Raw genomic sequence first — 27,281 nt, forward strand, 5'->3', positions numbered from 1 at the left:
ATCTTTGCTATTTTTCCTCCAATATTTTATCACCGTAATATTTAAGCTTCTCAGTGAAGGATATGAAAGAAAAATGGCGAAATATTATCGAGAGGTTTGTGAAGTATGTAAATCAGGGGAAAAAACAATGATTCTGCAGCCAAAACATTCATGCAAACGCTCTCAGTTCCCTGCAGCGAACTCTAGAAAAAAGGGAAAACATTGAAGAAGATGCGGCGTAAGAGGAACACCAAGAGAAGGAAAAGAGTGAAGATAGATAATGAATATCTGCATGCAGGTGTCCGTGGTAGAGTTCCACAAGACATTTACCATTAACATGCCGTAGGTTAACCTTCCCTTCGCGTGGTAATTGATCGCTTTCTTCGTTCTATCGTCCACAACACCCTTGATAAGCCCCTTTTCATGTTGTAATGACCTGCGCCCGTGTTTGATGTTCTGGTCCACAGTCCCCTAGTCCATGACGACCTGTATTTATTTATGACCTTGCTCCTGTTAAAGTGATTTACTTCAGTCTTCATTTCATGTTATCACACACACACACACACACACACACACACACACACACACACACACACACACACACACACTTAGTAGTAGTAATAGTAGTATCAATAATATTAAGTCCATTTCTTTTCCCCAAGACCACCAGCCTTTCTCGTGCCCATGAGGTGCAAAATTTCATATACGTAGGTGGTAAAAGGATTGCGAGCATACTCTGCCCCTATTCCACACACACAAAAAAAGAAAGTAAATAAATAAATAAATGAAAATAAAAATAAATAAATAAATAAATAAACAAATAAATAAAATAATAATAATAATAATAATATTATTATTATTATTATTATTATTATTATTATTATTATTATTATTATTATTATATTATTATTATTATTATTATTATTATTATTATTATTATTATTGAAGAAAGCTTTCGGGTGTTAGTGTTTGTGACATGGATTGTTATTTTATTTATTTATTTATTTATTTATTTATTTATTTTTTTATTTTTTTTTTTTTTTTTGCAAACCAAGAATCATTTTAATTTATTTATTGACTAATTAATCAACAGACTGATTTTATTTTATTCACTGATATTATTTTATTTATTTATCTTTTAATTTATTATTTTTATCTATATCTATTTTTGTTTATTTATTTTTTGTTTTATTTATTATTTGTTTATTTTATTTAGTTTACTCATAGCCTTTGATTGTTATCCTCCACATGGATTATTTTTCGTTACGAATTTTCGATCATTAGCGTTGAATGTTGTTGGATGTAACCCAAGCACCATTTTACTGCTGGAAAAGAAAGTGGATTGGTACACCAAACACTTGAGAAAGTTATTCATTTCTTTATCTAATTCAGCCTACTTATAGGTGAGAGAACAGTCGATATGAATAGAAAATGCACATCAGTGTATGAGATATCAGAAGTTCTGGAAAAACACAGTTAAGAGTTTCATTACAAAATAATTGCTGATGGCTTGATACACTATGCCATGTGACTATGGCATAAAGTTAATCAGTTTGGCCATTATCTCAATTTCAAACACACGAGTAAAACAAACTGGATCAAAAAGTGTCCATGTTACTGATTCCTGCGACAAAGAAACCTGATGTTAAAATTTGTTGACTAGACTCGTGTAAATACCGATTACATTTTTTTTTTCTCATTTCCTGTCTTTTCATTGATTTTGTAACATTCTTCATGCCAGGAACTTAAAAAAAATGCCGTGACTATTCACTTAAACCACCCATATTTTATTTTTTTTTATGACACTAGCGCCAACTGGACATTTATTATTATAAAAAGTCTATTTATATAGACATTTATAAAAAGTCTATTTACAAAAAGACATTTATTATAAAAGTCTATTTACCCTAGGTCATAAATTAAATTTTTCAAACGTTCTCGCAGTGTTCAAAACTGCCTCTCCACCACACCGTGCATTCATATAGCAGACACTACTGCCACCACCGTGTCTTGTAGGATTCACAAGCGTATAGTTATATTTCTTTACTGTGCAATAAATGACGCTCTTCTCCATTTCACTGGCCTCTCTTCGTCAGCTGCGAGCAGCAAGATGGCTAGAAGTATACAAATTCCTTGTCGAGGTCTCTTCTCCGCGCGGCCATGTTGACAGACATGGATATGGAGACAGTGGCAAACTCCTCCGCTCAGTACGGACTCCGTTTTTGTGACGTCGTTGTTGGACAGTGAACGGAGAGGGGAAATCCGTAAAAACGGATGTCGTGCTTGCAACTTGCACGGTTATAGTGTGGTCTATTATTTAAGTAGTATCCATGAGGGAGCATATTACACACTGTTAAAATTTCTACATTTACTTCAGTAAAAATTAGATACAATAATCATTTCCGGGTTTTCACTTTCTGCAACACGCTGAGAACCTTCCATCAACTTGGTTCACAGTAGTACCCGAGTTTCTTGTCAGAGCAATTCAATACTTAAGATTCAAGTCAAGAAATTACACAAAAACACACAAAATCAAACACAAAATCCTAAATCTAAAACATTCCAATAATAAAACAGCCTACAAATTACTTCCTCCTTTTTTACCTTCATGAGACAACAATTACTAAGACTGCATCACACAACTTTTAAGTTCTACTTACGAGTACCAGGACGAGCTTGTCCATGTCTCCTCAGGCACCTCTCAGGTCTGTAACCTCTAGTCTCTGCTTCTGCTCTCTGATCTCTCTGCCTGCCGTCTGCTGTCTCTGTCTGACTTCTACCCCAGTTAAATGACATGATATATTCTATTTTGTTATATATATTTTTTCTTTTTTTTCTCAGAAGCTCTCTATGGTAAGGTTGAAAGTCCAATAAATCTCACAATTCATATGCAGTAAAACACTTCATACACATGACCCGCCTACAGGCGTGGCAATATAATGTCACTGCCCATCGGAGTATCAAGGCGGAGTTTGGGTATATGGCACAGTAAGAAGTTGGAGAGTGTTAAGACAACATTAAGTTCCCACAGTACACCGCTCTGTTTACCTCTCTTTTCTGCTCCTCCTCGTGCTGTGCTTGCCTTTTTTCCCTGTGCATATCTTAGTCAGCCGACCTCTACATCTCTACATGGGCCGGGACTTCTCAACATTTCACGTCAAACACCCTTCACACTGAGTGGAATGGGGATTCAAAAGTGAAGGAAACATGAACCTGGCATGAACGTTCAGAAGCAAACGGTCTGGGAGGAGGTGGGTGTGTGGCCACTGAAGGCCATGGTTGTGGCAGTAAATTATGACTCCCTATGAAAGCATTTCATTTCAGAATTACAAAGTTATCAGATTTGTAAGATTCAAAGATCAGATCACATTGCGTGGGATTAATACACTTTTTCAGTCCAGTGGAATTTTTTTTTTTTTTTTTTTTCATTGCTGAAACAGCTTTTCACAATAATGCAATTTTTAATTACTCTACGTATGATTTTTTTTTAATGTGCATTATATTACTTCTTTAGTACCATTTCAATAATTATATGAGATTCAGCAAAGGCAAAATACAAATTTCTTTATTAATAATTAACATGAGAAAAAATAACAAATGGAATCAATAAAATTACAGGATTTGCTAGAGTGGTTTTTATATGGACCTAATGAGTGTAGGACTGTAGACAGTCACGGTAGTCACGGGTTATGGTTGTTGGGGGAGGGCCATGGACAAGGATCACGTATGAAAAGTGGGTAACGACCAGAAAAGTTTGGGAACCACTGCCCTAAACAAAACAGTGGCGTTGATAGCTTTTTTTTTTTTCTTCTACTTTTCTCTAAGCCTTCTTGTCACGTTTTCCTATTTCCCTAATTCATCCGTCGTCTTCTCTTGTTTCTTATATCTTCTTTGACTTCGTAAGGTTACCACAAGGACACAGTAATTCATAGCACACACATAATATTGGAACTCTGGGGTTGATAGAAAATGATCCTCTCCTTACAAGCTGCAACTCACGTAAACCTTTTCAACCATCCTGATACAAGCATAACAACAATATACACATTTCTCAAGAAACAACGTACAAAAAAGAACACCCTTTTCAACATAAGTTTAACTACAATACGATGTACGTATAATCGTATTACAGCCAACACATACTAAGCATTGCAGACTTGACACTAGCACTAAATTAAGTAACGTCGTTGGAATAGGCAAATGAATTGTAAAGGCGTTTTTCAATTCATATACTAGATGCTAACAGTTGATATACCGTGAGGGTGTCTTAGAGATTCAAAATCTGTTATTTTAGGTCAAAAAATCAACGAAGAAAATCATAATAATCTACGTAAACATAATCCTAAGAAATGCAAAACAAGGATGAAATATCTTAATCAATGACATATAACAAATGAGGCTGCAAAAGGCCGGCTGGCCTACACTAGGCATCTCCTGTACTAATCATGAACGCCACCTCCCCTTACCAACATCCCAATTATAGTCTGTTTTTCCCATCCATATAATCATACAACCATCTCTTGAAACTACCTAGCGTGCTGCCGCTGATCACATGACTGCTAAACCTGTTCCACTCATCCACCACTGTTTGTGAACCAGTTCCCACCAATCTCTTTCCTAAACCTAAACTTATCTAGCTTATATCCGTTACCTCGAGTTTTGTGCTGATTGTTTACTATGAGAACGTCACTAACATCACCTGAATGAATTTATTTTACTTATATTTCCACCATGACCCCACGCACCCTTCTTCTCTCCAGTGAATGCAGGTTAGGTCGTTTTAACTTATACGGTAATCATCTCAGCCCATCAGTAATCATCATAATAGTTATCATCCACTGCACTGTTTATAAGGAATTTGTTTTTCCTATAATACGGTGTCCAAAACTGCAGTGCGTAGTCCAGATGTGATCTAACTAAAGCTAAAATATAACTTCAGGATATGGTGATTTTCACGTACAATAACGTCCAAAGAAATACAAATGAATTGTTATACAGAAGAAAAATATGTGGTGGAAGGAAATATGAATGTTTTTGGTGGGCAGCAGAATGAGAGAGAGAGAGAGAGAGAGAGAGAGAGAGAGAGAGAGAGAGAGAGAGAGAGAGAGAGAGAGAGAGAGAGAGAGAGAGAGAGGGGGGGGGGGAAATTGATTAAAGAAACGCCAAACAACTGTTAGATAATGGAACATCACCCTAATGGGTAACAGCCAAAAATCTGTGACAATGAACATACACACACGTACGAACGCAGCATGGCAACATTCCAAAATACACAAAACATATACCACACAGGGCACAAATGATCTACATCCCCCAAAACGAGGGTGGCATAACAAAATTTTCCTTGTAATTTCCATTACTAAAGTTTATCCTATGAATAGACAAGGAAACACTATTATAACTCCAGGTTTACCATGAGAAAAGAAATTTATGCATCATCAAGATTTTCTTGTTTATCTTTAATCTTCTGCTATCCAACGTGTCTGTAATATTTAAAAAAAAATAAATAAATAAATAGTAAATTGGTGGATGTAATCTTTGGGACCGCCTACTGGTTGTATCTGTGCTCGTAACTGCTGAAAGATTCGTGCTGGTTATTTTCAATAGTGTACGGTGCTTCTCCCTGTACTAGCGAGGGGCCATCTTTGGTGGTGTTGTCGAAGGCTTCGCACGGCGAGTGATCCTCGATGGTGTCATTTCCAAACGACTCATACGTGACATCATTTATGACGTGTGGCGCGTTGTTTGGCTCAGTTAATTCACCTGGATTTGCTGCGTTGCCTGTGGGTATGGTAAAGTTATTAGTGATTGTTGCTCTCACACACACACACACACACACACACACACACACACACACACACAGTTTTTTTTTAGACTGATATTGACGTTTCAGATTGACGTTTATTGGCTACAACTCGCTTCTTAAAACACTTATATACATAGTAATTTAAACAAGAAATATTAATAAAATAAATTACACACACACACACACACACACACACACACACACACACACAGTTTTTTTTTTTTTTCAAGATTGATGTTTATTGGCAACAATTCAAACATTAAAACACTTAAATACAGTGTAATTAAGATGTAAAATATTAGTGAAATCAGTCACACATAAACCAGCATTACTCACGTGATGTCTCAGACTTCCACTTCCAATAGACCACTATCGCGCCCACTACTATCACAGCTAACACCACCGCCACTATTATTGCCCACACCGGTATGCTCGTCAGTGACTCGGGATCGGGGAGGTTCTCAATGATTGAGGTTCGAGGTTCTTGGCAGGTGTATTTCTTTTCATCAGTGCGACTATAAGCCTTGACCTCGCAATCACCTTCTGGGGTTTCTTTTAGCCACGATGAAGGACCATAAGCCACTACACTGAAGCTGTCAGGGTTAGATAGAGAGCTGTTTATCGTGCACGTTATCCAACATTCAGCAATCCTCAGTGTCATAGTAGTCTTACTGTCTTTTATTTCCGTCTTTGTCAGTATTTGTTGCCACTTGCCATCATGTGAAAAACAATCCTCTTTAGGGAACCAGGCAGCCTTAAGGCCATTCCCTTCATGCACTTCAAGACTGACACCCTTAAAGCCCCTCATAGCCTTCACAAACATCTCATGTTTCGCTTCCCCGTTCTTAACAGGTCTATCGTTTACTGTTTCTCTTCCTCTATGCACGGTTGTACTGCCAGCAGTACAGTCCTTCGCTTGCACTAGTCGTCTGGAGGGGCTTCCAGAACTTAATATTACCAGCACCAGTAGCAGCAACGGTGGTGGCAGAACTTTCGCCATGGCTCACTGTGTGCGTGTCTGTTGAGCGTCAGTGGTAAGACAAAACAGGAAATGACATCATTTACCATGATATACGTCAACCTTACGTAGAATATAACTGTCCCGGTTCGGACATGGCTGCATTATCTCCGCCACCGGATGCCGTCGCCCTGTGATGGAGCTCATCTCAGAAGCGGACGGCCGTCATATTTGGGTTGTCACGGACGGGGACATTTGTGATGCCACGGTGATGGTGACGAGCTGTTGTGAACTGCGCCTCCGCCACCCACACTCGCGGATCCCGCGCGCCAAAAAGTCTACAGCCGAATTAATAAAGATTCTTAACTTTAGAGATTTGACTCAGACCAGCTTTTAAGCTTAGATTTGTGCTTAACTTCCCAAGTCGTGATTGAGCCTAGGTCTTAAATTCAAGGCGCGGTTCATACCAGCCCGTCACCGTCACCCCTGTCCCCGTCTGTGACATTACAAACATGACGGCCGTTCGCTTAGGACAGTAGTTCTCAACCTAGGGGGCATAGCCCCCACGCAAGAATTTAGGGGGGCCATGGCGGGCTGTTACAAATTATACATTTATAAATAATGTTAGGAATCTGAATAAAAAAAATGCTAGTATTTTGTAGTCTAGTGATGTAAGTTAACCATATCACAGAAATCTGTCAAATACAAGATAATGATGACTCACCTATGTAATAAAAGCAAACATTCAGTAATTTATTTATTTATTTATTTATTTATTTATTTTATTTTTTTTTTTTTTTTACCTTTTTTGCCGGGATAGGATTTGGGACAAATATGAAGGGAAGCCACACGAATGTTGAGAATTCATGAAAGGGGGAATGGAGAGAAAAAGGCTGAGAACCACTGGATCAGATGAGCTCCATCACAGGGCGACGATGTAATGTCAGCCCGTCAGTCATCAGTCCCGCACACACACCAAAACAAGATGCATCACAAGGATCTCATCACTGTTGCTTTCTTATTGTTGATAGGGCTGGGCGAGAACCGGTTCCGGAACCGGTTCCGACGGTTCCGCCAAGAACAGCTAGGAACGGATTCCGAGTCTTGGAGCCGGTTTCAAATGACTACTGATGGCAATACATACGCACGTTACATTTATGTAGTGCTTAAGATATATATGTAATTCTTCTTCTTCCCAGCTTTTCCCTATTCGGGGTCGCCGTTGTGAATGAGCCTTCTCCACGTATTTCTATTGTTTGCCATCTCTGGATTTATATTCTTCTCCCCAAGATCTCCGTTTATGCAGTCAATCCATCTTCTTTTGGGCCGTCCTCTTCTTCTAACTCCCTCCACCTCCATTTCCATGATCTCCCTTCCTACGTGGTCTTCGCCAACTCTTCTTCTCAAGTGTCCATACCACCTCAACCTTGACTCCTGGATCTTCTTGGAGACTTCAACTACTTTCACCGTTCCTCTTATGTACTTATTCCTAATTCGGTCTGTTCTGTTGACTCCCACCATCCATCTCAACATCTTCATCTCCGCTACATCCATCTTCCTCTCTTCAATCTTCTTCAAAGGTGCTGCTTCTAGCCCATACATCAAAGCAGGTCTAACGACTGCTTTGTGGACTTTGCCCTTCACTCTTACTGGTACCCTTCTATCGCATATCACACCCGAAACTTGCCGCCAATTGTTCCAGCCACACTGAATCCGGAAGTTCACTTCTTTTTCCATTTCCCCTGTCTCGTCTACCATCGATCCCAAGTACTTAAATGTTTTCACTCTCTTCAACTTTTCACCATTCAGTCTAATTGTGGCCTGTTGATCGCCCCTTGTATCCGTCGTAAAATATTCAGTTTTGGACCTACTAATCCTCATTCCTCTGCTTTCCAAAGCAACTCTCCATTCTTCTAATTTTCTTTCCAGCTGTCCTCTCCTTTCGGTCACTAAGACAATGTCATCAGCATATAATACACACCAGGGTGGTTCCTCTCTGACATTTTCCGTTATGACATCGAACACTATGTTGAATAATAGTGGGCTTAGTGCCGATCCTTGGTGTAAGCCGACTTAAGATTCTTAAGACTCTTATATATATATATATATATATATATATATATATATATATATATATATATATATATATATATATATATATATATATATATATATATATATATATATATATATGTGTGTGTGTGTGTGTGTGTGTGTGTGTGTGTGTGTGTGTGTGTGTGAGTGTGTGTGTGTGTGTGCGCGCGTGCGTGTGTGCGTGTGTGAAGCCAGGTAGTAAGTTTTCTTTGAGGCAGACGATGTTAAAAAGCTATGGCGCATTCTCCATGATTTATTTTCTTGTGGGTGTTTTCTGTTTTTCGTATAGTCTTCCGGAGGTGTTCAGGAAGTTTGCTGAGTATTTGTCCATATGGCGACGTTTCGGATCTTCCTAGATCCATCTTTAGGCCGGGTCTGGTCGGTGTCTCAAGCAAGCAAGCCAGCAAGCAAAGAAAATAGAAAACAAGGGAAAACAAAGAAAATCGTCACCCGTCGCGCAGACAAAACGGCGGCCTTCGTCTTAATCAACAGGGAGGAATATATATATTCAGAAATTAACACTATCCTCAGTGACACTTCTAAATTCAGAAAGATAACACGTAACCCCACCGACTCCATCAAGAAGAAAGTCAATGACGCTATCAATACCGCCGGCACCACCTTAGGACTCCAGAAGCTTACAGGAAAATATTCACCTGGCTACGCGTATGGAAACGTCAAAACACATAAAACAAGCAACCCTCAACGCTCTATCATCTCCCAAATACCCACGGCTACCTACAGCATTGCCAAGAAATTGAATGAAATACTGACACTGTATGTGCCGAATCCATACAGCCTTTCATCGGCTGCTGACTTCCTCGAGATTCTACAAAACGCCCCGACTGCTGAGAACCACCTCATCGCCTCCCTCGACATAAAGAGCCTGTTCACGAACGTCCCCGTTGATAATACAATGGATTTCATCCTCCAGCGAGTTTATAACAAAGAAACTACGCCCCTGAAAATTCCTGAAAATAGAATGAAGATATTACTATAGATCTGCACGAAGGAGGCACCGTTCATCTGCCCTAGTGGTAATATGTACCAACAGATTGACAGCGTAGCAATGGGCAGCCCACTAGGAGTGCTGTTTGCGAATTTCTTCATCGGCGGTAGTGAATCATCCCTGCTCGGTGACAAGCCCTCTCTTTACTGCCGTTGCGTAGACGACATTTTCACGTGAGTCAAGAACGTTCAGGAACTGCAGGAGCTCAGACAACGTTTTATCACCGCCTCTGAACTCAACTTCACTTACGAAGAACCATGCGAAGGACACCTTCCCTTACTCAACATCCTCGTGACAGCAAGCAGAGCGGGATTCAAGACTACAGTTTATACCAGTTTTTACAGTTCATACAAATCAAGGGCTTTGCCTGAACGGGAATAGCGAGTGCCCCAAACGCTACCTTCAATCAACTATTAGTGCATACGTCTGAAGAGCTTTCTCCCACTGCTCAACTTGGAGTGACACCCACCAAGAGATAGAACGGGTCACCCAAGTACTCGTTAACAACGGCTACCGTGACTCCGACATCGAGTCATCAAGACGTAAATGGATAAATGGAATGAGCAGTAAAACAGCACAGGAGAAGCACAAAACCATCAAGTTATTCTACATAAACTTCATGTCAACTGAGCACAAGATAGACAGAGAAATAATAAAAAGCATAATAAACAAGAACGTGCTCCCTACCAACGCAGAACAAGAGATCACACTTATCATCTACTACTCCGAAAATGACCCAGCACAACCAAGACGCCCTTAAAGGAAGACCAAGTCATTTACCAACACACTTGCAACAGTGAGGAGTGTGGGCCTCATTCTCAATTGGAATGACGAGGACCTCCCTATCTCGGCGTCTCACCTGCCACCTATCCAACGGCGTTATCAAAGACCACTACGCTGCCAAGCATAACCAGCCTCACTCGTCAAGATCTAGAAAGTAAAACAACAGTACTTGACAAGGAAAGTGACTGTCGATGCTTCCTATTCCAAGAAGCAATATACATAACAACAAAGATACCTACAATCAACAGGCAAGCAGATAACTTCCAAGTACTTCCCACAGCAAGACGAAAAGGAGCTCAGCAAGTCACGAGTTGACACAGGCGAGCCAATCACCGCGCTCGGCTCCGCCCTCTCCTGTCCCTGTGATCCGCCAAGACGGCATATAACCAGCCCGCTCACCAGACACTGACCAGCAACATCAAGCTCTTCACAATATAACCAAAAATAGCATTGTGGTCTGCCCACAATCTTTTTCTCTTCTACTTTCCTTCATTTTCTACCTATTTTTTTTTTTTTTTTCTTCTTTCTGTCCAAACCCTTTATTCTTCACCATCTTTCTCTACCAAAGAAAGAAAGACGCCGACCAGACACACTCAAAAACTTCATTTAAAAAATAGCAATGTGGTCTGCCCACAATCTTTAATCTACTACTTTCCTTCAATTTCCTTTATTTTACTTCTTCTGTCCAAACTCTTAAATATTCTCAATCTTCCTACAAGCAAAGAAGAAAGACGCCGACCAGACCCAGCTGTCAGAGAGATCTAGGAATATCCGAAACGTCGCCATATGGACAAATATTTGGCAAACTTCCAGATCTCCGGAAGACTATACGAAAAATAGAAAACACCCACAAGGAAATAAATAATGGAGAATGTGCCATAGCTTTTAACGTCGTCTACCTCAAATATATATATATATATATATATATATATATATATATATATATATATATATATATATATATATATATATATATATATATATATATATATATATATATATATATATATATATATATATATATATATATATATATATATATATATATATATTGGTGCACTTCCGGTGACGCGTCATGAGAGTTGAATGCCAAAGAGTAGACTGTGATCTTTGTCCTCATGAGTAAATAAAAACCTTATCTGCATAGATATATATAATATCTTATTTGTTGATTGTTCTGTAATCCTTCCTGTCTCGAAATATAACGTAACATTTTTCAGGCACCAATGATTTTTCAAGGGCAGCGCGTTGAGGGTGCACATATCGAGGTTATATCTAAATTTGCAGTGTTGGAGGAGGAGCATTTATCACGCTTAAATGTAGTCAGTAAATTTTTTTCTTTCTTTTTTAATGACATCGAAGCGAATTAGATCATTACTAGTTTGGAACTATATAGAGTACACGTTGTCTGATGTTGTATCATATGCTTAAGTCTGTAAAGACAAGTTAAAATGCAATGAAATTACATCAAGCATTAAACACCTCTGCACTAGACATCCCACGATAACATGCAAGTTGACATAAACCCACGAGTATATTGAACAAATCCTGTGTGAGATAAGAGTAAACATCAACTAAACGGTGCACCCATTCACTATCTATCCCAGAGCCTCCGTCTCTCGGGATCGGGAGTCGGTAATCGGTAATCATTCCCACCAGTATTCTAGATGAGTCCTGGAACCGCTACACCCTGCTAACCACCAAACAACGCTCTGGCGGTTCTGAGACTTGGATATTCACCAGCTGCGCTCTACCGACTCACCGCGGAACCGGTTTCGGAACCGCTACACCATGATAACCGCCAAGCAGCATGCTGGCGGTTCCGAGACTCGGGTCTTCATCAGTCGCACTTTACCGATTCCCCGCGGAACCGGTTCCGGAACCAGTTCCGATGGTTCCGCCCGCCCAAGGAACCGGTTCCTTAAATAGTGAGTTATTGGTTCCTGCCCACCACAAATTGTTGGACGACTCGGAACAGGAAGACACCCAATTAGGCCAGCAAGACGAAGACGGACAGTATGGGCACGGCAACTACTGCGGGAAAGGCCACCACAAGGAGAGCGCAAGATCATTATGGAGGCAGAGATGAGGGCTGATAGATACAGCTTCCATGGAACCTACCGCATACTATGCCTTAGGTAGTTCGTCCTCACTGCACGTGTTCGAATGTTGTGTGTCTACCACAGGATCACAGCTGCGCCGAGGGTGTATGGTGAGCGGTGTTGCCGCGTTTCCAGTACCTACCTCATGCCTCTGGAAATGCAACCATTCTGTAATGACTGTTTGGTTCATTTCACTGATCTCCTCCATACTAAAGAAAAAGGACAGAAAAGGAGGCGCTGCAGAGTGGGAGCGGTGGGGCAACACTGGCTCAAGGACGTAAACACAAAAAATGCACGCGTCTTGCGCAGGATCTAATTTCCTTATTAATAAGCACAAATTTATGTGCTCATATCCTTACAAAATCAGTGACAAATTACTTTTTTTTATTTAATCTAGAAATTGTAAAAAGATTGCACTATTGACTCAAAATTGAGAAATATAAGATTTTACTGTTTTGCTTTCATCATTTCATACTTGGGCTTAAGAGTTCGTCTCAGCACAACTTTAAGACCGCTTAATAGATAAGCATATGTCTAAGCAGAAGGCTAAGACCAACTCTGAGAATCTTTGTTAATACGGCACCAGGAACCGCAATACACCTTTGGCTGTGCTGTCGTGTGGGCGTGTGTTATTTTGTCCCTGTTCCTCCTCCTCCTTGTCTGGTTGGTTTTAAAGGCTTCTATTTTTTTTTTTTTTTTTTAAATGTAGGTCAACAAAAATCCAGTAAAGAAAAAAAAAAAAAAACCCTCTGACATGCCGATCCCTGAATAGGGTCCAAAGCGGTAGTCAAAAACTGAAGGATAAGTGCCTTGAAACCTCCCTCTTGAAGGAAGTCATAGGAAGGTGGAAATACAGAAGCAGGCAGGGAGTTCCAGAGTTTAACAGAGAAAGGGATGAATGATAGAGAGAATACTGGTTAACTCTTGCATTAGAGAGGTGGACAGAATAGGGGTGAGAGAAAGAAGGAAGTCTTGGGCAGCGAGGTCGAGGGAGGAGGCGAGGCACGCAGTTAGAAAGATCATAAGAGCAATTAGCATGAAAATAGCGGTAGAAGATAGCTAGAGATGCAACATTGCGGCGATGAGAAGGAGGCTGAAGACAGTCAGTTAGAGGAGTTGATGAGACGAAAAGATCATTGGTGAATAATAGGAAGAGAATGGGTGTTAGGACAGAGCCCTGAGGAACACCATTGTTAATACATCTGGGAGAACAGTGACCGTCTACTACAGCAACAGTAGAACAGTCAGAAAAAAAGTCAGAAAACCTGAGATGAAGTTACTGAGGATAGAAGCCGTAGGAGGGTAGTTTGGAAATCTAAGATTTGTGGCAGGCTCTATCAAAAGCTTTTGATGTCTAAGACAACAGCAAGTTTCACCAAAATCTCAAAATGAGGATGACCAAGATTCAATAAGGAAAGCCAGATCACCAGTAGAGCGGCCTTGACGGAACCCATACTGGCTATCAGATAGAAGGTTGTGAAGTGATAGATGTTTAAGGATTTTCCTTAGGAAGCATGAAGTAGTCAGAGGCTGGAGGAGAGGGAGGAACAAGCCCTGAATCACCCAAAGTAAAGTTTTTAGTAAAGGTTTGAGCGAAAAGTTCAGCTTTAGAGATAGATGTAATAACAATGGTGCCATATGGTTGAAATAAAGGAGGGAAATAAGAAAAAAAGTTATTGGAGAAGTTTGCTCTAGACTCCTCTAGACTCAACATATTCTACCATTACACCATTAAATATTAACTGATGGGGATCTTTATTGATATTCACCAGTATAAATAATGGCCTCAATGGAAAGAAAGAAAAAAAAAAAAAAAAAAAAAAAAAAAAAAACTAACATCTAAATGAAGGGAAAAAGCAGTTTGGTAGTGACAAGGTATTCTTAAACCCCAACAGAGACATGGCTCAAAATCATTGTGTTCATGACATCTACAGTGATCTCTTTTATACTGGTCAGAAGTGTCCAAGCAAGGACCTCCAAAATGACCAATTAAACCTTCTGTTTGGTTAATTTCTTAGTTCTACGCTGTGTACAAGCTATTTTGCTCTGTTTTGTATATGCTTGAATATACAAGAGAACAACTTCCTGATTGTCTCAAAGCTCACATTAGGTCAAGAACAGAAGAAATATATAGTCCATAATGGATTTTAATAAATAAAAATATTTATCTCTATTTACAAAGGACACACATCACTCACACAAAATGAACTATCAGCCAGATACACTGACTTAGTACAAGAGTGATCTCAACATGCTAACATAGTATCTGTACTTTTGGCTTTGCTGAGTCAAACACTTATGCACAATAATCTGTTCCCAGGTCATGGACACTCACCATTATTAATACTAACAACATTGTCAAAAATATTTCCTCTGATGGATGCAGCATTACATGATTTTAGAACTGGATATATGTATAAACTTTTAAATCTTAGCCTAACTCAGACCAGAGAACCTCACCAGTCTAAATATCTTTGATAAAATACCATTTGCTATGGCTAAATATGAATCAACTTAATACATTAATTGCATTGTTTTGTTACCCAATGCAGCATGGCCTGAATAATCATACTGCAATGATGGGTTGGTAATACTGAACCTACCATACTATTGCTGCTGCGGCTCCTCCTCCTCAAATCATTGTTATGAAATCTGTTCACTATTTCTATTAACCACAAATATTGTTTTGTTCCCTAACTGTTTCCTAACTAGGCAGACAAAATTATGTGTAGTGCTACAACAGCAACAGTTTCAAGGGCCAATGGATGTGTCATTTTGTGCTTGAGTTAAGACTGTCCAGGAAACAAATCATCTGGAAAGTCTTAACTTTTACCAAAGTATTTACTTCAGAGGAGCACCATGTTAAATAAAGGTATGGATTATGAATTGTGTCAGAAAACATGTTACTGTACTGCCATTGATATCTGGTCTTGGTTTGCAAAATATCATAACACCTCAATGAGTGTTTGCAAAATATTATAACACCTCAATGAGTGACAGCTAACACGCAACAAATGATGCATGCAGGGTGAAAAGGCATTTCTAAAGCTGATTAAAATTGTGTATACAAGAAGCTGGCAAATTACAGTGTTTAGGCAAAGCCGAAAAAAAAATTTTTTTGATATGTTTTTCCATATATTGTTTAAAAAATGGTTGTAAACCTAATAACAATTTTGGAAAGATCCAAGGAACTTGAATTATCCTCATCTCAATATTTCATTACAACTATGCAATTAACAACTGCTAATCTGTACTTTAAAATGCCAGATCATCAGAATCATGGAAGAATTCAAGAAAGCCACCACTATTAGGATTGGGGAATTTTTCTGCAGTTTTACTTTAAGCTCTGTCCCTTCTCAGCAATCCCAGCACCAATCTAAATGCCATACGTACTTCATGGCCAAGGTTTTATCATGAGAACTGAACTCATAACGGTCCACTATCTCTGTACTGCCTCTAGTATTAAACCCCAAAACTTTTAGTGCCATAGTCTCTTGAAACCTGAGTAAATGTTTCTTTAAGTGTGTGAAGGCATTGTATGTTATGATTTATGATGTCTGTGTAGCTCTCTCAAAGAGCACATTCTATCATTTGAGGGTTTAACCACCTCAGTCACGTGGTACAATACAACTATGTGAACCTGAGCTATAAAAGAACTCGTCCATATTTAATTAAGGGAAGAAAATCTTTGGCAGTTATCTAACGACATACAAGTCCACTGTAAAACCTAATTTGAGTCATGTATACAATTAGAACAATAATAGCAATCACCCTTGACAACTCAACCTCAATTACAGAGTGCCCTAAGGGTTGTATCTGGACTGACACTTCTACATTAGAAGACTACATAGTATGATATGGTGGAGAGGGTCTGTAGTGGCAAAACTATGCTTCATAGAGGCTATGATGACTTCTGTTCATGCTTGTTACGTGACGTGGTGCTGAAGGGGCGAATGAACATGGCAGAATGAACCTGTGAGGACCAGTCATGTGTCTGGACTGGAGTGGAGTACTGACGCTGGCAGGTCTTATTGTATACAGGGAGCAGTTCATTCGCTTCACTTGAGAGTGCCTGGAGAGAGGGAGAGAGAAATAAACCTGATATTGCTTACTTCTTATGAAACAAAAGACAGCAAGCTACAGAGGCTCAGAGTTGGGTGAACAGGATGCTATGTCAAAGGAGACAAAACCATATGTTCTCTAGACCAAGATTTGTAAGGGAACTCCTGGCTATGAGCCAAGCACTACACCACTAAGCTCCTTAATACAGTAGTCAAGAGGGCAAGAGCAATAAACTGGCTTCAGAGATGATACAGGCATTGAGAAGGTTATAAATATGGGGAAAAATTAGGGTAAAAATTGTGTGTGTACATGGACATTCACATATAATTAACCATTCAATATCACAAGTTTCACTAGGACCTGGAAAATTTCCACTAACCTTCAAGTAGATTGTGGCATCTGTCCCATATCCATCGTAAGAGGTCACCTGCAGGTCACCATGGAAGTAGCGGGCATACAGTCGAGACAGTGGCAAGCCATAACCATAGCCAGCCAAGGGAGGAGTGTCCAGGCCAGAGACAGCAGGCTGAGGTGCCGTAGAGTACATGTAGTTAAAGAGCAAGTCCATCAGGCTCCTGCGAATTCCACCACCCTGATCGGACAGCTGGAAATGGGTGCAAATTCATCTTACATCTTTTTAATTTCTAAAAAAGGTATTTATAAGTATTTCTGCATGCTTGGTTCCTTGAAGTACTTGGATTAAAAAATACTCTAGACTAACTAATACAGGATATGGTAAGAACTCAATGACTTAAAAGATTTTTTTCCAGTTTCAGCAACTATTTAACTGCATGCATTTCATTTGTTTCATCATTTTAGAAAAGGTCCACATGTGCTTACATGTGTAGGCTCTATCACGTTTACAATAAGGGACCTCTTTAACGATGTACTAACTCCTCCCTTTAGTCTGGGTTTTTCATTTTTTAACCACATGCAACTGACGTGGATTATAATTTTTGACAAAAAATCAATCCCCTGGTGAAAGTGTCAAGACATATAGGGTCCAGTCACAGCCAGCCCTCTAAAATCAACTCTCTTCCTTCACACAAAACTACATGCACCTAAATACACACACACCCTTCACTCAAAATTCAAAATTATCATGGGGACTCCTACATCAACCTCAGTCTCCATCTGGGGTGAGGAACATAAATGTTCCCAGTTTGAAGTGCTATTCTGGTACTGACCCTAAGTGTTTTGACCTCACCCTCAACTTTTTTCTTCATTAACTTCTGCAACATTTGCAGTCTTAGATCTAATTTTCAATCTGTAGAACATCCCTCTCCATTACTAAACCTCATCTTATCCTTACTGAAACACAGGTGTCTGAGGCAACTGACAGTAGGCCCTTTTCTGTTCCCTCCAACTTTCTCTATTCTCATTTTCAATCCGAAGCTGAATGTTGTCTACGTGTGCAATGACAACCCACACTCTTGAATCTTCCGAATTTTCCACCATCTGGCTATGAATACAGTCACTCTCAAATGAAATTTATCTGTGCTTCATTTGTGCTGTGTACTTCTCACCTAACTCCTGACTGTAAGAAATTCTTTGACTTCTTAACTTCAAAAGTGGAGCACAATAACTCTCTTCTCTTTTGCGAAAATCTCCGTTCTTGGAGATTTCAATGTTCACCACCAACTTTGGTTTTCCTTCTTCCCACACTGACCAACTTGGTAAACTAGCCTTTAACTTTGGTATCCTCCATGAACTTGAGCAACTGGTACAACACCCTATTCACTCCTGACTGTCTTGGAGATACACCCAACATTCTCGACCTTTTCCTAAACTCTAATCCTTCTGTTTATGCTGTTACCTTATCTTCTCTGTTGGGTTCCTCCATTAACAATCTCATATCTGTATCTTGTCCTATCACTCCAATCCCTCCTCAGGATCCTCTGAAGTGGAGGTGTCTCTGGCATTTTGCCTCTGCTAAATGGGGGGGGGGGGGTACCTGAAGAGGTATTATGCTGGTTTTCCTTTGAATAATTACTGCTTCCATGTCAGAGACTCATCTCTGTGTGCTGAGTTCATAACAGAGGTGATAGTGTCTTTCATGGAGGCATACATTCCTTACCTAAACCATCACTGGTGATGGGAAGCTCAAGTGCCCTTTTATGGGCCGCCTCTCTATCATGTATAGCATGAGAACAGGCTGTGTTAAACCAAGATTTGGAATGTTTAGGTCGAGAAAAAGGGTGAGGAATGTATGCCTCCATGCCAGACAATATCACCTCTGTTATGCACTCAGCAGACAAAGACGGGTCTCTGACACGGAAGCAGTAGTCATTCCAAGGAAAATCAGCAAAATACCTCCTCAGGTCCCCCCAACTAGCAGAGGCAAAATGCCAGAGGCACCTTCGCTTAGGGGGATCCTGAGGAGGGATTGGAGTGATAGGACAAGATACAGATACGAGATTGTGATCGGAGGAGCCCAATGGAGAAGAAAGGGTAACAGCATAAGCAGAAGGATTAGAGGTCAGGAAAAGGTCAAGAATGTTGGGTGTATCTCCAAGATGGTCAGGAATACGAGTAGGGTGTTGCACCAATTGCTCTAGGTCGTGGAGGATAGCAAAGTTGAAGGCTAGTTCACCAAGATGGTCAGTGAAGGGAGAGGAAAGCCAAAGCTGGTGGTGAACGTTGAAGTCTCCAAGAATGGAGATCTCTGCAAAAGGGAAGAGGGTCAGAATGTGCTCCACTTTGGAAGTTAAGTAGTCAAAGAATTTCTTATAGTCAGAGGAATTAGGTGAGAGGTATACAGGACAGATAAATTTAGTTTGAGAGTGACTCTGTAGTCATAGCCAGATGGTGGAAAACTCAGAAGATTCAAGAACATGGGCACGAGAGCAGGTTAAGTCATTGCACACATAAATGCAACATCCAGCTTTGGATCAAAAATGAGGATAGAGGAAGTAGGAGGGAACAGAAAAGGGGCTACTGTCAGTTGCCTCAGACACCAGAGTTTCAGTGAGGAAAAGATGAGGTTTAGAAGAGGAGAGGTGGTATTCTACAGATTGAAAATTAGATCTTAGACCACAAATGTTGGGGGGGTGTCAAGACACTTAGGGTCATCGACAGAAAGGCAGTCCGACCTGGAGACATTTATGGTCCCCTCCCCAGAAGGGGACTCCAAGGCTGGTGTAGTTGCCATTATAATTTTGACATTTTTGAGTGAAGGGTGTGTGTGTTATTAGGTGCTTATAGTTTTATGTGGAGGAAGAGAGTTGCCTTTAGAGGGCAGACTGTGACTGCCTGCTTGTGTTGTGAGACACAAAGAGAAATGTTCAGTGAGGTCACAGCTGGGTTTAATGATAAGTTCACAGTACCCCCTGAACAGTGCTTTAGACCTCACTGGGAGTAATTATTGTTTTGGCAGGTGTCTACTGCACCACTGACAACTCATCCATTTCTAAAGCTGAACTCTTCACTCAACCTTTAGATGATTCAGGGCTTGTTCCTCCTTCTCCACCCTCTGACTACTCCATGCTACCTATTAAAATCTTTGTTATGATGTTTTCCATGCCCTCACTGGCATAAACCCTTGGAAAGTTTATGGACCTGATGGGGTCCTTCCTATTCTTCTCCATAACTGTGCCTCCATGCTTGCACCTTGTCTAGCCAAACTCTTCCAACTGTCTATCAACGCTTACTATTCCTTCTTGCTGGAAGTATGCCTACATTCAGCCTGTTCCTAAAAAGGGTGACCATTCTAATCCCTCAAGTTACCGTCCTACTGCTTTCATTTCTTGCCAATCTAAAGTTTTTTAATCTGTCCTCAACAGGAAGATTCTTGAACATATATCACTTCACAACCTTCTATCTGATTGCCAGTATGGGTTTTGTCAATGCTGCTCTACTGGTCATCTTCTGGCTTTCCTTCCTGAGTTTTGGTCATCCTGTTTTAGAGATTTTGGTGAAATTTTAAGTGCTGCCTTAGAAATATCAAAAACTTTTGACAGAGTCTGGCACAAAACACTAATTTCCAAACTAACTACCCTCCTATACCTTCTATCCTCTCTGTAACTTCATCTCAAGCTTCCTTTCTGACCATTCTATTGCTGCTATGGTAGACTGTCACTGTTCTCCTAAATCTATTAACAGTGGAGTTCCTCAGGGTTCTCTCCCATCATCCACTCTCTTCCTATTATTAATCAACGATCTTCTAATCCAAACTGTCCTATCCACTCCTACACTGATGATACCACCCTGCACTTTTCCACGTCTTTTCATAGATGTTCAGCCCTTCAGGAAGTAAGCAGTTCATGCAAGGAAGCCACAGAATGCCTGAGTTCTGATCTCTCTAAAATTTCTGACTGGGGCAGAACAAACTTAAAATTGCTCAATGCTTCAAAAATTCATTCCTCCATCTATCAGTTCAACACAACCTTCTAGACAACTATCCTCTCTTCTTCAGTGACACTCAACTGTCCCCCTCTTCTATAGTGAACATCCTTGATCTGTTCTTTAGTTATAAGCTAAACAGGAAACTTCACATCTCATCTCTAGCCATAACAGCTATGAAGATAGGTGCTCTGAGTCATCCCTGTCACTTTTTCTCAACCCCCCCCCTCCCCAGCTTTAACTCTGTACAGCATCCTCATCTGTCCATGTATGGCGTTTGCTTCACACGTATAGAGGGTTCCACTCATACCACTCTTTTAGATAGGATGGAATCAAAAGCTTTTTGCCTTATCAACTCCTCTCCTCTAACTGACAGTCTTCAGCTTCTTTCTCATCTCTCCTCTAACTGAATGACTATCTTCAGCCTCTTTCTCATTGCCACATTGTTGCATCTCTTGCTATCTTCTACTGCTATTTTCATGCTAACTGCTCTTCTGATCTTGCTAACTGCATGCCTCCCCTCCTCCCTCAGCCTCAATGCACAAAACTTTTTTTTCTCTCACCCCTATTCTGTCCACCTTTCTAATGCAAGAATTAACCAGTATTCTCAATCATTCATCCCTTTCTCTGCTAAACTCTGGAACTCCCTGTCGGCTGTTCTATTTCCATCTTCTTAGGACTTGAACTCTTTCAAGACACTTATCCTACATTTTTTATTAATGCTTTAGACTCTGTTCACAGGGACCAGCACCTCAGTGGGCTTTTTTTTTTTTGTTGCCATTGGCTGGTGCCTCTCCTACATAAAAATAAATAAATAAATAAAGGGAAATTCTGATCATTATATTTTTGAGGATAATATGCAGGATTTAGTTTAAACACCTGCAGGATGTCATGGCAGGTTCAATGTTTCCATCTGGGCCAAGCCAATGTGTTAGTTGCTTGCAGGGACTGACTAAGGCTGGTTCTGTATTCACCATATTGTGTGTGAGCCTGCTTTCATTGAAGTACCTTTATTTTCTCTCTGAAGATGTGCACACTACCAATACAGAACTAGATAATGTGCTGGCTAGCTCCAGGCATTGTCCTGGCCACTGATACATGGTGTCATGCTGCAGGCACAAACTCTTGCATACAATCCCAAAGAACATTAAAATTTAGCATAGCAATAGCATAGCTGATCCAGTGAGGTCTAAAGCACTGGATCAGGGGGTGCTGTAAACTTATCATTAAACCCAGCTGTGACCTCATTGAATGTTTCCTTTTCTGTCTCACAACACGAGGAGGCAGTCACAGCTTGCCCTGAAGACAACTCTCTTCCTTCACACAAAACTGCAAGCACCTAATTACACACACACATTACTCAAAATTCAAAATTATCATGGCAACTCCTACACTAGCCTCGGAGTCCCCATCTGGGAGGGGACCACAAAAGTCCCCAGGTCGGACTGTTCTTCTAGTATTGACCCTAATTGCCTTGACACCCTCCTCAACTTTTTCTTCATTAACTTCTGCAACATTCACAGTCTTAGATCTAATTTTCTATTTGTAGAACACCACCTCTCCTCTTCTAAACCTCATCTTCTTTTCCTCACTGAAACTTAGGTGTCTGAGGCAACTGACAGTAGCCCCTTTTCTGTTCCCTCCTACTTTCTCTATCCTCATTTTCAATCCAAAGCTGGATGTTACATTTCTGTGTGCAACAACATAAACTGCTCTTGTGCCCATGCTCTTGAATCTTCTGAGCTTTCTACCATCTGACTGTGACCACAAAGTCAATCTCAAATTAAATATATCTGTGCTGTATACCTCTCACCTAACTCCTCTGACTATAAAAAAAAAAAAAAAAAAATTCTTTGACTACTTCACTTCCAAAGTGGAGCACATTCTGACTCTCTTCCCTTTCGTGGAGATCTCCATTCTTGGAGACTTCGATGTTCACCACCAGCTTTGAATTTCCACTCCCTTTACTGACCATCCTGGTGAACTAGCCTTCAACTTTGCTATCCTCCATGACCTAGAGTAACTGATGCAACACCATACTCATAATCCTGACCATCTTGGAGATACACCCAACATTTTTTAGCTTTTTCTAACCTCTAATCCTTCTACTTATACTGTTACCCTCTCTTCTCCACTGGGCTCCTTCAATCACAATCTCGTATCTGTATCTTGTCCTATCACTCCAATCCCTCCTCAGGATCCCCCTAAGTGGGAGTGCCTCATGTTTTGCTTCTGCTAGTTTGGGGGACCCGAGGAGATATTTTGCTGATTTTCCATGGAATGACTACTGCTTCTGTGTCAAAGACACATCTCTGTGTGTTGAGCCCATAACAGAAGTGCTAGTGTCTGGCATGGAGCCATACATCCCTCACTCTTTCTCAACCTAAACCTTCCAAACCTTGGTTTAACACAGCTTGTTCTCATGCTATACATGATAGAGAGGTAGCCCACAAAAGGTACTTGAGCCTTCCATCACCAGAATCTCATGCACTTAATATTTCTGCCCAGAACCATGCCAAGTCTGTTCTCCAACTAGCCAAAAACTCCTTCATTAATAGAAAGTGTCAAAATCTTTCAAGGTCTAACTCCCCTCATGAATTCTGGCATCTAGGCAAAAACATCTCCAATAACTTTGCTCCTTCTTTCCCTCTTTTATTTAAACCAGACGGCACCACTGCTATCACGTCTATCTCTAAAGCTGAACTCTTTGCTCAAACCTTTGCTAAAAACTCTACCTTGGACAATTGCATGCTACCTATTAAAATTCTTCACGGTGATGTTTTCCATGCCCTCATTGGCCTAAAGCCTTGGAAGGCTTATGGGCCTGATAGGGTCCCTCCTACTGTTCTCAAAATTGCACCTCTGTGCTTGCATCTTGCCTAGTCAAACTCTTTCAACTCTGTCTGTCAACATCTACCTTTCCTTCTTGCTGGAAATCTGCCTACTTTCAGCCTGTCCTTAAAAAAGGGTGACTAATCTAATCCCTCAAACTACCATCCAATTACTTTTATTTCCTGCCTATCTAAAGTTTTTGAATCAATCCTCAACAGGAAGATTCTTAAATATCTATCACTTCAAAACCTTCTATAAGATCGCCAGTATGAGTTCCATCAAGGCTGCTCTACTGGTGATCCTCTGGCTTTCCTTATGGAGTCTTGGTAATTATTGTCTTTTAGAGATTTTGGTGAAACTTGCTGTTGCCTTAGACATATCAAAAGCTTTTGATAGTCTGACACAAAACACCGATTTCCAAACTACCCTCCTACGGCTTCTATCCTTCTCTGTAACTTCATCTCAAGTTTCCTTTCTGGCCATTCTATTGCTGCTGTGGTAGACGGTCACTATTCTTCTCCTATATATATTGCCAGTGGTGTTCCTCAGGGTTCTGTCCTGTCATCCACTCTCTTCCTATTATTCATCAATGATCTAAACCAAAATTCTTGTCCTATCCACTCCTACACTGATGATACCACCCCTGCACTTTTCCATGTCTTTTCATAGACGTCCAACCTTTCAAGAAAACAGTTCACGCAGGGAAGCCACAGAACGCCTGACTTCTGATCTCTAAAATTTCTGAATGGGGCAGAGCAAACTTGGTATTGTTCAATGCCTCAAAAACTCAATTCCTCCATCTATCAATTCAACATAACCTTCTAGACAACTATCCCCTCTTCTTCAATGACACTCAACTGCTCCCCGCTTCTACACAGAACATCCTTAGTCTCTCCTTTTCTTATAATCTAAAGTGGAAACTTCACACCTCATCTCTAGCTAAAACAGCTTCTATGAAGTAAGGCATTCTGAGACATCTCCACCAGTCTTTTACACCCCCTCTCCCAGAAGCTAACTCTGTACAAGGATCTTATCTGTCCATGTATGGAGTATGCTTCACATGTCTGGGGGGGTTCCACTCATACTGCTCTTTTAGACAGGGTGGCATCAAAAGCTTTTCATCTCATCAACTCCTCTCCTCTAACTGTCTTCAGCCTCTTTCTCATCGCTGCAATGGCAATGTTGCATCTCTAGCTATCTTCTGCTGTTATTTTCATGTCAATTGCTCTTCTGATCTTATTAACTGCATGCCTCCCTTCCTCCCATGGCCTTGCTGCACAAGACTCTTCTTTCACCCCTATTCTGTCCACCTCTCTAATACTAGAATTAATCAGTATTCTCAATCATTCATCCCTTTCTCTGGAACTCCCTATTCAGGGACTGGCATCTCAATGGGCTTTTTTTAACTGGAGTTTTGTTGCCCTTGGCCAGTGTCACTCCTATAAAAGCACTAGATTCCAATAACAAAGATGATAAAAAGATATAATGTGGCCATTAGATGAATACTATTTTAGGATAAGATTGATTCCTTGAGTGCCTCTTGCATGCTGTACTACAATAACCACAAATATCATTTGAAAGGGTTAGTCACTGGTAATTAACTGTCAACTGTCATGCAAGTGCACACAGGACAAACCTTGATGGTGAGATCCTCTTGCCCCATCACCAGCAACACATGTACTGGGGGGAAGGTATCGGATGCAGGGCCGTGGTGCTCCACTACTGCTCTCATGGCATTCTTGAAGAGCTCAAATAGCATGTGGTACAAATGGGAAGGTACATAGACCACTGATACTGGGTTTTTGTCAGCTGCAAAGAGCAGAGAAACATTTAAATCATCAAACAAAAGAGATCATGTTCAAAACAGCAACATGTTGATTAAAGGAGAGACTTCTTATTCTTGTCTAGAGAGTTATTACTTTAAACTGGCACAATTCTTGTGGTTATGCCTAAGTGTGTAATAGGACTATTTAATGCAAGTGTTGAGATGGGATGGGCAGGAGTAGACTGGAGGAGGATGGCAGCAAGGCATGTTGGGTGTAACAGGCAAGTTTTAAATGAGAAATGCGCAAGTGCAGTTTGAGATTTTGAAGTTGCTTGGAATGCAGAAGAGCAAGATCATGACAAAATTAAAAAACTGAGTTATTTAAGAATGCTGTGATGAGGTGTGTATAAAGAATTGGGTAAGTGTAGAAAAGATAATAGAAAGTCAACAATGGAAATATGCATTTAATGAGGTGTGTATAAAGAATTGGGTAAGTGTAGAAGATAATAGAAAGTCAGCAATGGAAATATGCTTTTGAAGTATTTAATATTATGATAGATATAGAATAAAGAAGAAAATAGAGCCATCAGGGTTGGAAGTAATACAAGACTGTAATGAGAAGTTGGATACAAGACTGACAAAAAATTTCTAGGCTAATCATTGTTTTGGAAGAGAGAGAGAGAGAGAGAGAGAGAGAGAGAGAGAGAGAGAGAGAGAGAGAGAGAGAGAGAGAGAGAGAGAGAGAGAGAGAGAGAGAGAGAGAGAGAGAGAGAGAGAGAGAGAGAGAGAGAGAGAGAGAGAGAGAGAGAGAGAGAGAGAGAGATAAGAATATAAGAAATAAGGGAAGCTGCAAGAAGCGACCAGGCTTACACGTGGCAGTCCCTGTATGAAAAATGCCTACCTATTTCCATCTATTATCCCCATCCATAAACCTGTCCAATCTTCTCTTAAAGCTCTCCAATGTCCTAGCACCAACAACATGATTACCGAGTCCGTTCCACTCATCTATCACTCAATTTGTGAACCAAATTTTTCCTATCTCCTTCGTAATCCTAAATTTTTCAAGCTTGAACCCATTATTTCTTGTTCTACCCTGGTTGCTGATCCTAAGAATTTTGCTTACATCCCCCTTGTTATAACCCTTATACCACTTAAAAGACTTCTATCAGGTCCCCTCTTAACCTATATCTCTCTAAAGAATGTAAATTTAACAACTTTAATCTCGCCTCCTAAGGAATACTCCTCATCCCCTGTATCCTTAAGTCATTCTCCTCTGTACTGATTCTAATATACCTATATCTTTCCTGTAATGTGGGGACCAGAACTGCACAGCATAGTCTAGATGAGGTCTGACCAGCACCAAGTATAACTTTAATATTGCTTCCGGCCTTGTACTTTTAACACTTCTAAAAATTTATCCTAGTACCCTATTTGCCCTGTTTCTGGCCTCTATGCATTATTTTCCTAGATGGATTTCAGAACTAACTATAACTCCTAAATCTTTCTCGTACCCTGTACCTACCAGAGTTTTGTTGTTTAATGTGTACCTA

The 27,281-nt window shown here is 40.3% G+C and overlaps 3 protein-coding genes across 4 annotated transcripts in view; all 3 read right to left on the bottom strand.

Annotated features, from left to right (window-relative positions):
- Nucleotides 1-2,332: 2,332 nt before the first annotated feature.
- On the bottom strand, nucleotides 2,333-7,092 carry LOC135099684 (uncharacterized). The gene is made up of 2 exons (XM_064002095.1): nucleotides 6,122-7,092; nucleotides 2,333-5,760 (listed from the first exon to the last, which is right to left on the bottom strand). Exons 1-2 carry the CDS (start codon nucleotides 6,783-6,785, stop codon nucleotides 5,528-5,530), a joined length of 897 nt encoding a protein of 298 aa, XP_063858165.1. The 5' UTR covers nucleotides 6,786-7,092; the 3' UTR covers nucleotides 2,333-5,527.
- Nucleotides 7,093-7,949: 857 nt separating this feature from the next.
- Nucleotides 7,950-8,501, bottom strand: LOC135097635 (uncharacterized). Its single transcript, XM_063999591.1, has one exon. It carries the CDS (start codon nucleotides 8,499-8,501, stop codon nucleotides 7,950-7,952), a length of 552 nt encoding a protein of 183 aa, XP_063855661.1.
- A 6,359-nt stretch (nucleotides 8,502-14,860) lies between these two features.
- Nucleotides 14,861-27,281, bottom strand: part of LOC135099688 (pyruvate dehydrogenase (acetyl-transferring) kinase, mitochondrial-like) — a 50,585-nt gene continuing 38,164 nt past the window's right edge. For both annotated transcript variants that reach the window (XM_064002103.1, XM_064002101.1), the window contains 3 exons: nucleotides 25,603-25,775; nucleotides 17,173-17,397; nucleotides 14,861-16,803 (listed from right to left, as the gene is read on the bottom strand). In XM_064002103.1, the coding sequence (XP_063858173.1) occupies nucleotides 16,633-16,803; nucleotides 17,173-17,397; nucleotides 25,603-25,775 (569 nt within the window). In that variant the 3' untranslated portion in view covers nucleotides 14,861-16,632. The remainder of the gene's footprint in view (nucleotides 16,804-17,172; nucleotides 17,398-25,602; nucleotides 25,776-27,281) is intronic.

Source organism: Scylla paramamosain, chromosome 4 (genome assembly GCF_035594125.1).
Source record: "Scylla paramamosain isolate STU-SP2022 chromosome 4, ASM3559412v1, whole genome shotgun sequence".
Classification (NCBI taxonomy): domain Eukaryota; kingdom Metazoa; phylum Arthropoda; class Malacostraca; order Decapoda; family Portunidae; genus Scylla; species Scylla paramamosain.

What these genes read in the sequence shown, in the direction of transcription:
- LOC135099684 (XM_064002095.1), bottom strand. Translation starts at nt 6,785, where the DNA reads ATGGCGAAAGTTCTGCCACCACCGTTGCTGCTACTGGTGCTGGTAATA. An exon ending in GTGGAAGTCTGAGACATCAC is followed by an intron (nt 5,761 to 6,121) that starts GTGAGTAATGCT and finishes CCATACCCACAG; the next exon opens with GCAACGCAGCAAATCCAGGT.
- LOC135097635 (XM_063999591.1), bottom strand. Translation starts at nt 8,501, where the DNA reads ATGGTAGACGAGACAGGGGAAATGGAAAAAGAAGTGAACTTCCGGATT.